The following is an 18,622-nucleotide window of genomic DNA, read 5'->3' as shown; positions in this document are numbered from 1 at the left end:
ATCCTGTCTAAGGACTTTGGAGGTGGCACTTTAATGATTAGAGAGACATCCCTGCCTTTAGAGCCTTCATCTAGTACGGTAGACCTGAATGTGTGGTATGCATTGAAGTCTTGCAACTGATGGTGTGCTCTCTATGGACACAAACCAGGTTTCCACAGCAATGCACATACTGATGCATTCCATGGTAAGAAGTGCCTCTAAGAAGTGAATTTTTTATGTCTCCTAGCACTGAGCAGCAAAACATTTATGCTATCTGGATTCTGTTTTAAGCTGGATGATTTTGGAGCCTGGCATTGCCTAAAAAAGGCACTATGATGGTGGACAAGGTTTTGGCTTAAGTCCTGTAATCTTTTATTTGTATTGTGGAATCATTCTTGGTGATGGCAAAAGGATGCTGAATGCTCGATTCATACCTGCCTTTGATGCATATTCCGAGAGCTCCATCATGTTTCTCTTCATGTAGTCCAGGGAGGTACATCTCAAGCCATTTACTCCCACATGTACCATGATGGTGTCATATGTGTACTTTTGTTGCAAGGGCTTGTGTGCATGTGTGATGTGGTGGATCCTGGCTCCTGACAGCCAACTGATGATGACCCTCTCCTTGTACAGCCTGGCGAGTGGCATGAGTGTGTTTCATTATGGAATCTCCTACGACAAAGATGTGGGATGGTGTTGAGGTTTGCCTTATGGGCTTTTGAGTTGAGACACTGAGTCTTGTATGTATGTTTCATGACAGATGTTACCTGATTTTGAGATCTCTGAAGGTACCCGTTTTCTTGGACTGCATTTAGGAGGCCTTTGGTTTAGACAGATTACTTTTATGTAGCTCTGTGTGACTGGTTCTCACCCAAGGGAGAGCAAATGGGCTGGAATAGGACACAGAAATACTAATGAGTGGAAGACAGTGAAGAATATAGATATATAAAAATGAAAAACACTATCAGGAAAATGTAAAGCAAAGCAGAGTGTGAACTTAAGGTTGCTACAGATTCCAAAGGAAACTGCAACATTTTCTTCAGTTGTATCAGATAATTAAGGGCTAATGCTGAGTCCATCCCATTCTGACCCTAAGGATAACTAATATATTAGACACATTTAGTGGTAACTCTACCCCTTCTGCTCACATTGTTGCCCCACTATCCATGAGAATTTTAGTTTCTCCTGACATCACTGTGGAACAAGTCTTAGAATCCCTGTCAGAGTCTAAAAAAATACTTCTATGAGACCAGACAACATTATCAGGCTACATTCTCAACAATGTCTCATACGTACTATCTGAGGTCTTACTTACACTGTTCTTCCTCAGTCTATTTCAGAGGATCTATTCCTAAGGGTCTACTACGCATGATCGAGATTTCATATGACTGAAATTCATTTGACTGAGACCAGAACATCAGAAGTTCAAAACACTGAAAACTCACTTGACAAACTCATAACACATTAAAGTATAAGGTATATGCCCTTTTCCCCACTGTAGTGTGATCCTGGAGTTAGTATATATAGATAGGGGGGTGTGAAGGGCATAGCCCCCCACATAGTTTAGGTATATATTGTCTTCTGCAAAGAGTTATTCATTGCAGTTGTAACTGTCAATCTGTACGTTTTAAAATGTATAACATGTGGGGGACTGTGCTCCCCCCCCCAACTATATATACTAACTCCAGGATCACATTACAGTGGGGAAAAGGGCATATACCTTTTACTTTAATGTGTTATGAGTTTCAGTCAAATGAGTTTTCAGTGTTTTGAACTTTTGATGTTCTGGTCTAAGCCAAATGAATTTCAGTCATATGAAATTTCGATCATGTGTAGTAGACCTGTTCCTAATGCCTCACGAACAACCACCATGACTCCCCTACACAAGGGTTGGCTCTGTACAAACCCAAGTAATTATAATGCTATTATCCTAATCAGCTGTATGTGCCAAGCTATGAAATGTATCACACAAGAGCTCATTTATGCAGACATAGGCAACTTAACTGAGCTAGATCCCAAACACTTGGATTTGTGAAGGCAGGTTCATCCCCTGAACCTAACTTATCTGAAGTTGTTACATGGAATGTGACAGTACTCATTCTGTGCACATGCTTTATACTGACCTAAGGCTTTTGAAACTATTCCCCCATGCTATATTATTGAAAAACTAAGGGAAACCTAATGAAAACCCACACTCTTTCTGCTGCACTGCAAGTTGGCTATCCAACACATACCAAGTTGTGATAATTTCTGTTTTTTTTTTTTTGATAGATTGCTACTAGGCTAATGACCCAAGGGGTCCTTTCTAAGCCTAGTCAAGTTTTCCCAAAAAAATGACAACATCCTGTATGCAAATAGGACATGGTAGGCCAGGCATTAATAAGCTACCTCTGTCCATAGGGGACATGGGTGCTAGACCTGGTGTAAATTTCCTAGTCCTCATCCGCTGGTCTAGGTTGTGCTTAAATTGGGTAACAGACTAATTAAGTTTCACATTGATGAGAAGCCTGTTCCATAGGAGAGGCAGTCTCTGGAACACATACCGGTCTCTCCAGCATATTCTGTTTAAGTCACGTACAAGATTCAGGTCCTTAGACCTTGTACTTACTGGTACTATTTGACTTAAGAATATGCAGGAGATAGATTCATCAATGTGGGGTTTGTGGATACCTTGTAAGCCAGCTATAGATTACCCCTCAGCAATCTATAGCAGATTGAGTAGAGGGAGAGGACTTTAAGGTACTCTGTGTAAGGCAAGTTTGTTACACCTTCTATTCTTTTTGTAAGGAACCTCTGAGGTTGCTCTAGTTGCTGCATATGCCTGGTTAGGTACATACTAAAGGGAACATTTTACTCTATGATTGGTCTAGCAAGCATAGAGTACAGTGGGATAATAACCCCTATGGACCTAAATACCATGCCCTTACTTATAAGTTGTGGAATATAAAAAGGATTTCATCACCGCCGTGTCCACGTGGTACCCAGATCTCTGACCACTAGGATGACTCTTAGGGACATGTTATCAAAATGGTAATTGGCTAGGATGGTTGACTTCCTAAATTATGCATTTCTTACTATCAAGTTTAAGACCATGACTTTGGCACCATTTGTTTGTCAGAGGTAAGTCTTCTTGAAGAATGTTAGCATTTGCAGGGGAGTTGATGACAACCCCCATCTTTCATCATCTATAAACAATCAGCCATAAACCTTCAGCACTTGCTTCCACTTCTGAGAAATAGGTGCCAAAAAGCAGCAAGCCCAGCACCGAGCCCTGGGGGACTCCACTAGTGACTGGCCTCCTGGTGGAGGTGGCCTCACCTATTTTGACTTCCTGGGTCCTTATCAGAAGACTACTTGGTTATCCAGTGGGTGATAAAAGGGTTTATACTTAATTTCATTAGCTTATATTATAATGCCTGAGTGGGGTACTGTATCACAGCACTTGGCCAGGTAGAGGTAAGCTGTGTGCACAGTCTTGCCCACATCCAGTGCATTGGTGACACTCTCAAAGAAGTCCACCAGATTTAATAGGCATGACCTTCCTTTAACAAAGCCAAACTATGATAGGTCCAGCATTTGCAAGTTACCTATGTCCTTATTTACTAAGTCAAAGATGATTCTTTCCATGGCTCTACATGAGCCATGTCAGACTTATAAGCCTGTAGTTATCTGGATCAGTGGTTGGACTTCCTTTGTACAGCATAATGACTGTAGCCATCTTCCATTCCTTGGGCATAAAACCTGAGTGTAGGCTCCAGTTGAAAAGTGGTTCAGGTGGAGAGAGTTCGTGTTTCATGACATTTAGTAAACATCCTGGGATATTATCGGGGCCCATCAAAGTAGTATTTTGGGCCTTAGAAAGAGCATGGAAGACCTGTTTCCTATTAATGTTGGGGGCATTGTGGTATGCGGCATTTCCTTTGGACTACTGGAGGGGAAGTGGGAGGAAAAATGTGAGCTGAACCTGTCAGCCCAAAGGATGGAAATGGCCTCTGGTTCAGTGTGAGTGATGCCATTTACAATAAGTTCTGTGCATTGTTGCATATTTCCCTTGAGGTTACAGACACAGCTAGAAAACTTTCTGCTTTTCCTTTGCCTGACAAGCTATCTTTTTTTTTTCAAATTCAGCCTTTGAAGTATTAACCCTCTTAGATGCCTCTCTAGATTCATCAAGGATTTTTTTTTAGTATGTTGGGCTTTATTCCGTCTATGCTTGGCCAATATTTTTATTCTTTTGCTGTATAACCAACTGATACTGTGATTCCACCAGGGTGGCTTTTCTTTTGAGTTTGCCTTATTTTTAATATGAATGGGCACAGCTCGCTCTATACAGCTACCAATCTGACTGTACATGAATTTTGTAAATAGCTCAGCATATGCTATGGTGTTTACTGGGTTTAGGGGCTGCTTGGAATTTATCCGTGCCACTTATTAGAGAGAGGTTAGCTTTGGAAAAGTTCCTAAAGGAATTTGGTTTGCTGGGTCCCCATATTTAATTTTTACTTCAAGCAGTACTACCTTACGGTCAGATCTAATAAGCATTACAAGTGGTGTAAGATTCACAATCTACAGAGTGTTAGTTGAGACCCTCATGAAGATCATATCGAGTTGAATGCTGAGGGACTCTAGTACACTGAGATAGGAAGTATGGGTTTTCAGAGTCATGGAATAGAATCTATAGGTTGCAAGGATATGGCATGATGCCCTGTTTACGGTGAGCTGCACATGTTGGATTTCCAGTGGGTCTTACACTTTAAGTAGTCTGGATGTGAGGTTTGTTTTAATATACACAGACACTCCTCCACCTTTAGTTCCCTCCCGTGCAGTAGCTGGCCTAAAGGTGTGAAAGGTATTATAACCTTACACTGCTGGGGTACTCTCTGTGACTTTAAACCATGTCTCAGTTACTACACAGATGTCTACACTCTAGGGAGAAGGAGGCTTACAGGGATGGATTTTCTTAAGATTTCTATCATTGAGCAGTACCACCTTCAGATATTCATTCATAGGTTCAGTTAAGTTGGGAGGTTTATCAGTTTGGCATTGCCTAAAAAAGGCATTATGGGGGTGGAAAAGGTCTTTGCCAGTATCCAAAAGCCTAGAGGGGATAAGTACTGACCATCATTGACAAAGCAGTGGGGTCTGTCAATCATGTTCTCCCAGGCTGTCAAATATTGTACTCCCTGGATTGACACCAGAAGCTAAGCCAATTGTTAAAAATCAATCATTTTCTTCTGGTAATGTGGCATCAGCCTTGGAGAAGGTAGTATGCTGCTCAGTGCTAGGGTCATACCTGCCTGAGATACATGATCAGAGAGTTCAATCATGCCTCACTTCATTTAGTCAAGGAAGACATGCCTCACATCAATAACACCCACATGGACTATTACGAGTCATATTGGTACCTGTAGTTAAATGACGAGACTGCCTGCGTGGCTTGATGGATCCTAGCCCCAGAGAGGGAGCTAACTGTGACTCTCCTTACTCAGTCTGGTGAGAGGGACATCAGTGTACTTCATTACAGAATCACCAATGACCAGGAAATTTGCTTGTACACTGGTTTGCCTTAACAGCTTAGCAGTAGAGGCACTGGATACAGTGTCTCTGTGTGTAGCTGTGGGTGGTGTTTTAACACAGTGTTTACATGTTGGCTGAGGACCCTTTTTTGGATTGTTCTGTGCAGGAGGTCTTAGTGTTTCAGGAAGGTTACCTATAATTGCCTCAGCATAAGTAATTTTATGTGTAGGGTATTTACTGTGTGCAGTAGGTGTGGTGTAAGTGTCACTGACAACCTCTATAGGATTAGTCTTGGTTGTATTAGAGAGTTTTGCCTCCAGCGTTAAAGTGTATTTACATGTCTCACATAGTTAATCTTTTTGATTGAGAATAAGTGGGTTGTCGGTGTATTTCAGGCCATTGCTACAATGCCTCAATACCCATCTCAACCAGACTGAGAGTCAGGAAGTGCATATTCATGGCTACTGATCTACTAGGGAGAAGTGAGGGGACATTTAAATACTGAATAGGTCAATAACTAGGTGCTCTAGTAGTTAAAAGAATCTGTCTAGACAGTAAGGGTATTTTAAGAGAAACTTACACTATGAGAGATTGGCATCTACACAGATTACAAATAGGAATTATGCTGCAACATAATCTAAAACTAACCAAAAAAATTCAGTATACTAGTGTTTGTCAGAACAGCTGTTCCCACCTCATATGTTATAAATTATACTGCTCTTCAGACAGACATAATCGTAAGAGACCTAAGTACTTGTATAGATAACACATTCTCTCTCTCTCACATTTCATCATGATGTTTCCACCACAGCTAGGAAATCCTATCCGGCCCAGTTAATTTCCAAGGGAGTATCTTCAAGTTCCAAAGAAGCCATCCTGCAACTATACTCTTTCCTTACCAGACCCATCGCTGAAAACAATGTCCTCTTTGATATGTGCAAATCCAAGCATTTAGTTAAATCGGAAAGACTCCAAAGATTTCTAACAGAAAATTAAAGGTTATAAATCCTTCAAAGTAACCCAACAGATTATCATGGCTCTTGTTATACTCTGTAGCCTATAGGTTGCTGCAGGTAACCTTGGTCTTGCTTTTCCAGCCATGAAAAAACCCAATCCTGTTTGGCCTCCTGTTTTCTTTGTAGGACCAGAGGCTCTATAAACATCCACATTAAGGATCCAAATAAAAAGGGAGGGAAGAATGTTTAGTTTGTCTGCTTGAAGGTGTAAATTTCTGGGAATCTTATGGTTCCCGTAGTCACTTGACTAGCATGTTCCTAAAAATCTGTGAAGTATTAAGCCCATACAATCTACTGCCTGTGCCCCATCCTTTCCCCTTTGCCCTTCATGTCACCTTGACATAATCTTGTATAGATGTACCATGCCCCCCTCCCCACGTCTTCTGGTTGCAGGTGAAGAGAGCACTAGCTCCCTCTTGCTTTAGGCCATATTCTTACCTCTCAATGTTGTAATGCCTTTTGGTGACTTTCCTTGGACTTATTTTCATTAGCATGATGTCACTTTATTTGTCTTGCCTCCAGAGAGACACAAATACACAACTCACAGCTGTGATCAGAACTTGACATATAGAGTGCTTCAAGAATCTAGCCCTGTGAGGATACATCCCCAGATTTTGTTTGCTGATGCCTCTTCCGCTCATTCTGATTCAAGCGATATAATCAAGATATGTTCTTTAGCCCCCCCAGATCCTTCTCTTACTCTTTCTGCTCAGTTGCCATCTGTTCCCACCCCCAGCTGACAGTTCCGACCAGAAATATTGCGGACTAAGGGCACTAGTTTGCCTTCAAACTCAAATACCATTTTTCTCACTTATTCAGAGGTTCAGATGATGATACTTGGCTAGTGGCCCAGAGACCCTTATAAGCCTAGCTAAGAATTTCGCCCATGTTCTCACAAAGTCAACACCCATTTCCCCTGTCCAGCAGCCTTTCTAAATCCTTCCCTAGACTTTTCCCCCTCATTCTTCACTGCTGCACCCATCCATGTCATCAGCAAAGAGGTTGATCTTATACCTAAGAAACTTGCATAACCTGTTGACTGCTTCTTTTAACTTTTATCTTTTGCCTTTGCTCCTTTGATCAGTGTAATTGCCTTTTTGATAATCTCTCTATACTGTGCCTCTTTCATCTCCCCACTCTCTCATTTCCATGTCTTGTAGGTCTCCATTTGCTCTAACTGCCAGCCTTGCATTCTTATGTAGGAAGACTGGCCTTCTCATTCTCCCTTTTTTACTTATAATGCACATACTTAGCCATAGTATTGGCTGCTCCATTTCTACTCCATTTCCATTGCTTGTTTTCTCCCCGAGTTTGTTATATGTGGCCTAACTTATCTTTGACCATCTTCTCTAGTGGACCATAAACCATAGTTCAAAAATCCTATACTATTATATTTGTCATTTTATTATCTTTCTCCAGTATGCTAAACACACAGTGATATATAATTGTTGGGTAATGGTGTTCTAATCTGGACATCCATTGCTTCACTCTGCACTATAAGTCCATGCTAAGAATTATCTCATCTCTGGTACTCTTTTACACCACTTAGGTCAACCTTGTCATAGTCCAAGACCTCAATCATCTATGACTTTGTCTTTGCCCTAAAGCTTGTAATGTAACCATCTGCACTTAGCAGACTCAGATCCCTCTTTCCTCCACTCTCTCATTGTCCTCCTCCCTTGGGAATGATTTACTAACAACCCATCCACTCTTCACCCCTCCTTCTTTTAACTGCCAGGGCACTTAACTTTGCTTCTTGCCTGGCACCCATTGCCTCATCCCTAATCTGGTATTTTCCCTTTACTATGACCCAACATTGAACCTTTTTTTTCTCTCTCGCATCTCATCCTTCTTTGTCATTCCTGAAGGACCTAAATGCAATCTAAGGGTCATGCTGCTCAATGCTAGAAGTCTAAATCTCAAAATGCACTCACTCGAAGCACTCCTTAAAATGGAGAACATCGACATTTGTGCTGTAACAGAGACCTGGTTCAAGGCAGCAGAAAGCACCCCTGCACTACCAGGCTATAATTCATTCCACACCTTTCGGCTCCAGGGACCGAAGTTCCAAAGCTGGTGGTATTTCCATATTCATAAAGGATGCACACACCTCCAGATTGGTAGCCCAACATAATGCATCAGAGATACTTCAGGTGCAGCTAACATTGGGTAAGACAACGATATAGGTCATAGCCTGTTATAAGTCCTCAGCCATGTCCCAAGACACTCATTCCACATTCCTAAGCACCCTGGAGAATATTAGGGTCCAACCTAACACAGTCATACTGGGTGACTTCAACTACCCTTCCATCAACTGGGAAAACTACTCATGTACCAATACACTTGCCCAACATTTCTTGGCATTAATTAATTCCAATGCCCTGGACTAGCTCATTCTTACCCCCACTAGAAGTAGCAACATTCTCGACCTGGTCATTACTAACATGGGCGACCATTGCGCTACACCAATTTTCAACTCCTCCCTGGTTAGATCCGACTACAAACAAATCACCTTAGAAATCCACATCCCTCCCACCCCTCCACCCCCTGCAAAGGTAACCACCATGAAAAACTTCTCTAAAGCTAACTTTGGGCTCCTAAGAACAGAGGTGGCCAACTTCATGGCACCCATGCAAATGGAGAATAGTTGCGTGACTGCTGAATCATACACCAATGCACTGTACAAACACGTACACAAATCCATGGATCTCGCCATACCCAATAGAACAAAGATGCTCTCCTCCAAAAAAAGGAAGCCAATCTGGTGGTCCCCTGCCATAAACAAACACTACAACAGAAGGAGGAAACTGATGCGGAATAAGGTAAAGTCCCAAGACTGAAAAAACTCCCTTATCAGCCTCAACAAAAAGTTGAGATCACTCATCAAATCCTCTAAAGCTAGGTATGAAAACAGAATTGCAGCAGATAGTAAAGACAGCCACAATGCCTTCTACAGTTATGTAAGGAACCTTCACGGCACTGCCCAGATTTGCTCTGAGCTACTGCACAATGGTACTGCCTATACCGAGCCAACAGATATTGCCAACATACTGGCCGAGAGTTTCAGTACCAACTCTTCCCCCCCCCCCCAGGACCAATCACAATACCAGTAGATTGCCAGACACCCAGTATTACCACTGCACAGGTTAAAACAGCACTGTCCAAGGATAGGAATGCCACTTCTATGGGACCTGACAATATCCCTGGCTGTATTTACATGAACTACAGAGTGAACTGGCACCTCACCTGTTTCCCTGTTCAATCACAGCCTCACCTCAGGCTTTTTCCCTACCAAATAGTGCACTGCTATAGTCATCCCTCTCCACAAAGGAGGAGTGACTACAGACCCTGGGAACTATCGCCCCATTAGCCTGACAAGTCTGATATGCAAAGCTATAGAACGCATCATCATGGACTGGGAACTATCGCCCCATTAGCCTGACAAGTCTGATATGCAAAGCTATGGAACACATCATCATGGACCTAATAAACAAGGATATAAAGAATCTCCAAACTTTGGATTCTACACAGTTTGGTTTTCTGAAGGGTAGAGCATGCCTGCTCAACTTGGTCGACTTCTCTGAGTCAGTCACCAGAGCTGTGGATGAAGGGAAGGTGGTTCCATACAGCCTACCTTGATCTGGCCAAGGCCTTTGATACCATTCCCCACTCAGGAATCATAGAAAAACTCACTAAGCTAGGCAGCAACCCCGATATCACTAGGTGGGTTGCAAATTGGCTAACAGATAGATCCCACAGTGTGAAAGTAGCTGACTCCAAGTCAGACTGCCGACTAGTCACAATTGGAGTCCCACTGGGATTGGTCCTGGGTCCTCTCCTGTTATCTACTTCTCAGAAGTCCAGTCCAACACAAAGGGACTCTGGCTGACAAAGTTCACAGACGATTGCAAGTTGGGAGCCATTATTAACTCCCCAAGTGATGTTGACATCCTACAGAAAGGCTTCACTGAGACCAACGACTGTTGTCAGAGCCATGGCCTTAAGCTCAGCTCAATGTCAAAAAATGTGTCGTCATCCTCTTTGGGAAAAACCCAGTTCCCATGAACTACCACATTGATGGTAGTCCACTGAACACAGAAGGCATTGTAAGAGATCTGGGAACACAGGTTGACAGCAACCTCTCTTTTGACCACCACATTGCCACTGTGGTCAGAAAGTCCTTCTATGTGGCACATCTCATTACTAAGGGTTTTGCATCCAGGAAGAAAGAGGTCATTGTCTCCCTCTACTCTTCTCTCATTAGGCCAATCATAGAGTACAATGCCCCATTTGGCATGTACCTCACTAGACACCTGCAACAACTGGAGAGGCCACAAAAGTATCTCACAAAGAGGATCCTAGGCCTTAAACACCTGTCCTATATGGACAGACTCAAAAACTCCAACTATTCTCTGTCTCATATCACCTACTTAGAGGCGATCTCGTCTTGACTTATAAAGCCATGTCCGACCATGTCTATTAGAAATGCTACATCTAATGAAATCTCAATCCCTCCACACCACACACTCCAGAGACTTCAACCTCATTACCACAATTAACAGAATGTGCTGGAGGGACAGGTTCATAACCCAGAGACTGCCCATGCTATGGAACAGACTTCCCATACATGTACAACAGAGCACCTCACTGGTCCTCTTCAAGAGAAATCTTGATGAGTGGATGAGAAATAGAAAATTCACCCAGGGGATCACTCCAGTGGCTCTACCCAACATAGGCACTGGAAACTAAGGTTGGGTGGCACAATGCCAGGGTAACCCTATGAACTAGGCTTGTAAAGGCTCCAGGGCCATTAGCCAAGTACACACCTATGAACCTACACCAAAGCATCTCCACACACCACCTCTCATCACAGGTCCATATTACCCAATATCAACCCTCCCATCCCATACCACTCCTTGCAGCTCCCCTGTCTTCCTACCCAGGGCACTCCAGGTGCCACACTTTAATGAGAGCCACTAGTGATCATTTATATGCAATGTCAGAGTTGTGAATTTAAATAAAAGCTGTAGTACCATAGACATTCCCTTCTTCTCAAGATACAGTGACCCTGAAGTAGTGGAATTGTGTCGAGTGCATGGAAGTGCATGGAAAGAGGGAAGAGCCCATTGCTGATGACATGGATAGGTGCAGCCCATATGTTATAAATGATATTCCTCTTCAGATAGAAGAGGGATCTAGGAAAGGGCTGAATAAGTGAGAAAAAATATTATTTGAATTTCAAGGCAAACTAGTGTCCTTAGACAACAACAGTCCTGGTCTACCAGCTGAGGGGAGAGCAGATAGCAACAGAGCTGGAAGAGCAAGAAAAGGATCTAGTGGGTGAAGACCATACCTTGATTAAAAACTTCCAGTTTGTAACTTTTTGAAAACTGGGCTCGGAGTGTTGCTCATATAACAGCTTCATTTTAGTCATGGAGCCATGGATTCCTACCCACAGGGCCAGTTTCCTATTTCCTCTTTTGGCATCTACTTTTAAGTTACAGCAAGCAACGGGAGGTTTAACACTGACACAGCAGCAGCAGACTGCTGGCTGGCAGGATAATCCAAAAAGCATCCACTTTTCATCCTTCTAGCCTAAAATCCACAGATCACGGATTCTGGTAACTAGGCACTGATTACTATTCTAAATGCCAAAATGCATAGTCGCTTAAACGCTTGAAAACTGATTTACCCTACTCACCATATATTGGAAATCCACTGAGCACAGAAGAGGTGCCTAGAAGGGACACCAACCCCAGGTATACAACCTAGCACCATTTCCCACCATGTTGCAAAAATAGTTAGGAGCCTCTTTTTAAACCAATTGCCTTGTTCCTACTTCCATGTTTGTTTTTCTCTATTTCCTGTCCCTCCCTGCATATTGGTCGCACTGTTCCGACCAATGATGTAGTGCATTGCTCCTGTCGAATGTGAACCCTCCGGTTCCTGCAGCAGCAACAAACAAACTCAAGCTCTCATTATAAGGATCAAAAAAAACAAAAGGCTGGAACACAAAGACATCAAGACTAGACCAGTGCTCTCAGCCAGAACAGCTGACCGACCACCAGAAAGGACAAGGCATGTACCTCACACACAATAATGTAAGTCACACCTCTAACCAGTACAAGAGCTTCTCAAAAAAAATCTAAATCCCCCAAAGCCAGGCTCTGATCAAAAATCTACCAAAAACATAGAGAACACCAAAGCATACTGCTATGCTGTTTCATACTCCCAACAATATGTTGTCTCACAAAAACCTCAGTATAAGACAGGCAAAAAGTCACACAATTCATGGGTGAACAAGCAAGTATACACACTACACAGAGAGCTGAGTATACTGAGTAAGGAGAGGGTCACAGCAATTTTTCCAGTATAGCGGAGAAAACCTAAGAAAAGCGCCTGCCTCTCGCCTTCTGCGCTTGCAAAAGCCGGATGGGCAGATCTTGTAAATTATGGTCTGAGATGGCCTAGTAGCTGTGAACCTAAGTCACACTTGTTGGATTCTCTATGTTTAACACCTGTTTCTACCTTCTGTCTACTGCCCAACACCATTTTTGTAACCTCCCTTCTCCTGTCCATCTTAGATTATTGATATGGTCACAAAGCTGTATCCTCCCAACCCAGTCCCAAACACCATTGTCCCTTATGGATGAAGATGAGGCACATCTCCCCTCAATATACCAGTTCCAAGGATCTCGGTTACCTACTAAAACAGGCAGTCATTGTTGCTCTTATCCTTTCTCTCCTGTGCTCAATGCCTGTTGTTACAGGTATTCTTCTAAAAATGCTACATTCCACTTGCTCCCTTGGCATGTATCATTTTGCCATCTTTTTTCTCTAGTTACTGCTATCTCAGCAGTCTCTTTGAATAAAGATGCACACAAGGACTACTGGACTTTCACCATTATACTACACAAGCACTTTGAATGCAAAGCCACATATGTCTGCTCAGAAAGAGTAACAAGCTATTTTGTGACTCAGTAACCCTGCCTCAGCTCTTGAGATATATAAGGCTGATCACTACATAACTGTAATTTCTTCTGGTACTTATTGCGTTTCTAATAGTCTGTTACTTCATGGAAATTGGACTGGAACAATGAACCAGGTTTATTATCCATTTCTCAGCTTGCATTTTCCTTAAAATAGACCAGGTCCATAAGGTGCCCCACTAGCCAGTTTACTCACCTGGTCAATAGAAAAATGATAAATAGTACAAGCATTTACAGAAATATGTCTACACATTCCCTTTACATTTGAGCAGTTACTGGAGGAATGCTGATTTACAAGACATCCTGCCTTAATAGCTCATTTACAAAGAATAAATGCTTAATACACTTCCTAACTGAAACCTGTCTTCTCTTGCCAATATTACTAGTACCCAGACTTGCGAGCAAATGTAGGATGACATATGTACCCAAGAGGCTGAAGCAGCTTAAACTAACTTCCTGTAAGGATTGTACGGGGGAGAAAATACAGAGGCAAAGAAGAAGACATTAATGACTGGGCTGCTTGAGTATGCACGAATATAGCTATCAACTATCCAGATTTTCACAAAATGTCCAGATTTTTGCCCTGATATTTTTGTTCTGTTCCTCATAAAATGTGTGGTTTTCTGGCAAATCCCAGAGGATCGAAGTTATTAAATAACATGCATTTGAGTTTCAGACATGGTATGCATTTTCTGAAGGATACGAACACAATTCCTGTTATTCTAGCAACTTAAGTTCATATGACCAGTATTTAAAATCTGTCCATATTTTTTTGGCCTTTGCCCATCCATTATTTTAGGCTTTGCCCAGATTTCTTGAGCTAAGAGGTTGAGAGGTATGTGCACAACCTACACCGCAATATCCATAGGATATGTTGCAAGACACTCTCCACCCATTTTTCCACATCACTCGGTGGAATGGAACATGCTTGCTATTGAATAAGAATGCAGAGACAGATTCTACATCCAGGTTCCTTAAACAAAAGGTATGGAGAGGCAGTCACCTCTTTGGTGCAAAGCATGAAGTAAATGCTTGTAATTCTAACTGATTTTTGCTGCTGGCAGCTAGGGAATACAAAACAAAAGAAAGGAAAAACATCTTTGCTGCAAGGACTTATGTTAAATAAGAATTTATGTAAACAGCATAGAGTTGCAAAGCTAGGTCAGTAACTGCATTCTAGAGACTAAGCTTATTTTCTCATATGGCATTTCTTCCCTAAAAGGACAAAACAGTGTTCTCTTTACAGTTTCTTTGCGTTCAGTGAAGAATTTTTCAAGTCTGATTGCAATACTATCAATGTGATATGACCTGACAACACAACAGACCACAAATTAATGTAATTTACAAATGTTAACTTTTGCACAGGTGATGTACTATTTCTCATTCTTTTTTAATCGACAGCCACTTGTCCTAAAACGTACCTGTTGTATTCCAAGGATCTGCAAAGGTAGGTGATGTGGCACGCCCATTTCTCCATGGATCACTCACTGCATCAGTGCCATTGGTCGTGTTCCGCATGCCTGATGGAGGCGGAGCTGTAGGATCTGCGACAAACACATCTAAAAGATCTACCAGTGCAGACTAAAAAAAGTAAGAAATTACAAATGTTACTTCTGTAGTCATATTTTTACTTACATATCAACATTTACATGAATATAATAAATTGCTACTTAGTTAATATTTAAAATACGACAGATGGCATGCAGTAAATTATCTTAACTGCTGGCTGAATAGGGTTGCTTTGCAACCACTGTATCATATGTTGAAGGTGCCTTTCAATGACTGCCCTACTAATCATGCCAATGTACTACTGGTATTTTAAGGGGCTAGAATTCTACTGTGCAGCATTATAGCACTTAGTACAATTCTCTCTCTCCTACTGTAACTTTAATCATTTATTATTTGATTTTGTTTTCTATCGGCTCCTATTTTTCTCTTCCCCATTGTACCACTGCCCTTGAATAAAAATTTAAAATGCAACAATTTTCTCCCATTCATATTTGTTTCACCTGCTACAGCCTTATGTAAATGCAATGCTTCTCTTCTTATTTGTTTTTCTTTCCTACAGCCTATATTGTGTTATGCAAGCTCTTTTTCCTTAATTGTCTATACAGCTATTATTAACTACAATGTCAAAAATGAAAAATGTACTATATATTGTCTATGTATGTAAATGTGGAACTTTGTCATAGGGCTTCAGCTGACTTTCCCAGTCAGCAAAGACAAATAAATAAATATATGAGCTGTGAAAACGTACCTCTACTTCACAGGTTGATGTAAAACTACACCTCCCATGAATTCTGGAGGGAACACTTGCAAGGTTAATCATGTTATGACTTCCATTGTTTTGGCAAGACATGCAACACCTCCATCTTGGGAACAGAGAAAATATGTTTAGCTAAATATTATTGATTTAATAGTGTTTTTTCTGCCTCTCGCACAGCTTCAGGTGGGTCTCTAATAAGAAGTATCCTTCCTGGAAGCAGCAACACAAGTAATGTTTTGTCTATAAGGGAAGTCTGGTCATTTGAAAGATAAATGAATTGCACTGCACAGCAAATTTAGCTTTATGAAATACTAGCCAACAAAGTGTACAAAACTCGAGTATGCAGTGCTAGAATGTATTTAGGTCATGTACAAAGGCATGAAATGGAATGCTGAGATCTCATTCTGTTACTCTTGAACTCAGTGATGCATTCCCATAGCTTGTAGTCTGCTCATTGCATTGCTTCTGTATAGAAATTAAAATTATTTTGGCAAAATGTCAGTCCAGACATTACATTCCTTGTAAGAGTGTGATTGTTAATAGCATGCTCATGTGTGAGGTAATAATATACTAGACATGCTCATGTGTGAGGTAATAATATACTAGAAAGTACAGAAGTCTTCCATTTCTGCTCCGTAGCATCGTAGTAAGTAGTGTTTCACACTGCTGGCTGGAAAAATCAGTTTTAATACTTTGGAATAAAGTTAAGCTTATTTTAATGATCTAATTTGGTAATACCACTCATAAGCATCAGGAGTCCATTCCTTGTACGTTACTGACAATACTGTTGGATTACTTTGTGGAGGACATTTGTGTAGGCAAGTCCAAGTGGTAAGCAAATGTGCTGCGATTTGCAGGAACATACAAGTATGTAATGAATAATAAAGCCTTCTTAACTGGACAAAAAAAAAAGAAAACAAAGGGAAAATCTGAAGCAACATTTATTTTTTAAACAACTTTATTGAATTATCACTTGTCTGATGAAGCGTGGCTGTGACCACGCGAAAGCGCTTACCCTTCAATTATACTTGTCACAATAAAGAAGAGTTTTACTTTTGCTACGGCTGCCAATAATTTCTTTGAACTGTGGATTTGGGAAGTTTGTTAAACAGCAACCGCTCAGTATTTTAACTTCATTGCGGTGAGATCAGGTTTCTGCTTTTCGCATATGTAATGAATAATAAAGCCTTCTTAACTGGACAAAAAAAAAAGAAAACAAAGGGAAAATCTGAAGCAACATTTATTTTTTAAACAACTTTATTGAATTATCACTTGTGACATAGGCAAATTTATATTCACATTAAAGTAATCAAACTGTATTAACAAGTTAACATTTATAAACATTACACTTCACATATATTGCTACATATCATATAACCTAACTAACATTACATAAATTCGATTTCTGCCTTTTTTAAACAAGAAACATCTTTATTAAATCATCACCTACAACACAGGCAATCATGCATTTATATGAATGAAAAACCATACCGACAATCCTAGTTGACAGCATTTTAGATCACAAACCATACTGACACACTCCCAGTTGCAAACATTATACATCACGAATAATCTACAAAATAATTTTCAGTCAAACATTACATAGCTCATTTAAGTCCTGCTTTCTGTTAAACCTCATTCTTCCCCTGCATCTATTGCTCCCACAATTCCCATTTTTCCTATGTAGTTTGCTCCTACCCTTTTCTAAAGATCTCACTTCCAGTTGTTTATCTCTGTTACTATATTCATTACTTCTAGTATAGTTGGTTTAGATTTTGATTTCCATTTTCTAGTAACTGCCTTTTTGGCAGCCACCATAATTAGACACAGCAAGGCCTTACCATATCTAAGTAATTCCGATTTTGTATCATAGCTCATAAAAATCATCTCCCTCGTCACACCAATTTGCACACCCAACATCTCCAACAGTGCATCCCACAGGGAATGCCTAAAGTTAGCTAATTCACAGCACTCTCAGAAAATATGTTCCAATTACCTCTTCCTTCCCAGTCACACCTCCAATATTTGCTGTCTATCTGAGGAAAAATCTACTTGGGGTATAAAAATATCTCTAAACATTTCCAAGCAAAAATCCTAAGTCTTCTAGATTTTGTTGCATATTTGGGAGCTATACATGTATCGTCCCATTGTTTCTTTGTGAATTCCTTATCCAGTCTCTCTTCCCAATCCTTTCTAACTTCCGGTTGATTCTTATATTTATCCTGCAATATTTTATATGCTGTACTAATTATTCCTATTTTAATAGCAGCTTCAGTTCTAGATTCTACTAAAAACTCTACCAGTGCTGGTCTTTCATTTAGGACCCCCCCTTTTTCTTTCTTTTTGCCTATACTCTGATATCAGTCCTTGATAGGGAAGGCAATCTCTAACCTGCAGTCCAAATAAATTCTTGGCATCTTCCCATTCTATTATTTTCCCTCTCTAGTAATTTGGTCCCAATACCTCAGTTCCTTTGCCAGTTTTCTGCAATAAATTTCAGCCCCCTGTTGCCTATTGACTATACCCCTAACTACAGTCATCCCTATCGGCAGAATTTCCTTTCTCCATTCCTGTGTTGGCTTACTTCTTAGGATATTTTCTCCTAATTTATAGATATATTATTCTGTATGACTATTGTTCTCCTTAAAAGCCTGCATCCAAAATCCCAGCATCTCCTTGTCTTTTGAGCACCCCCCCCCCCATTTCACCATCACCATCCCTTTACACTTTGAATTATAGTATTCTGCTTCTGCTATGTATAGGAGCCCTAACTGTGCATCTCTGAAATACCCCTTCAAATCAGGTAATCTCAATCAGCCCTGTTCTACTGAAGAATCATCTTATCCTACTTGACT

General features: G+C 40.9%; 1 protein-coding gene across 2 annotated transcripts in view; it reads right to left on the bottom strand.

Moving 5' to 3' along the window:
- Positions 1 to 18,622, bottom strand: part of LOC122815107 (epsin-3-like) — a 544,822-nt gene that overhangs the window by 128,081 nt on the left and 398,119 nt on the right. For both annotated transcript variants that reach the window (XM_044087349.1, XM_044087350.1), the window contains one exon: positions 14,923 to 15,082. In XM_044087349.1, the coding sequence (XP_043943284.1) occupies positions 14,923 to 15,082 (160 nt within the window). The remainder of the gene's footprint in view (positions 1 to 14,922; positions 15,083 to 18,622) is intronic.

This window comes from Protopterus annectens, chromosome 11.part0 (assembly GCF_019279795.1).
Source record: "Protopterus annectens isolate FY-2018-M chromosome 11.part0, PAN1.0, whole genome shotgun sequence".
In the NCBI taxonomy this organism is placed as follows: Eukaryota; Metazoa; Chordata; order Ceratodontiformes; family Protopteridae; genus Protopterus; species Protopterus annectens.
Note: the sequence above shows the minus strand (reverse complement) of the source record. Positions and strands in the feature narration are given on the sequence as shown.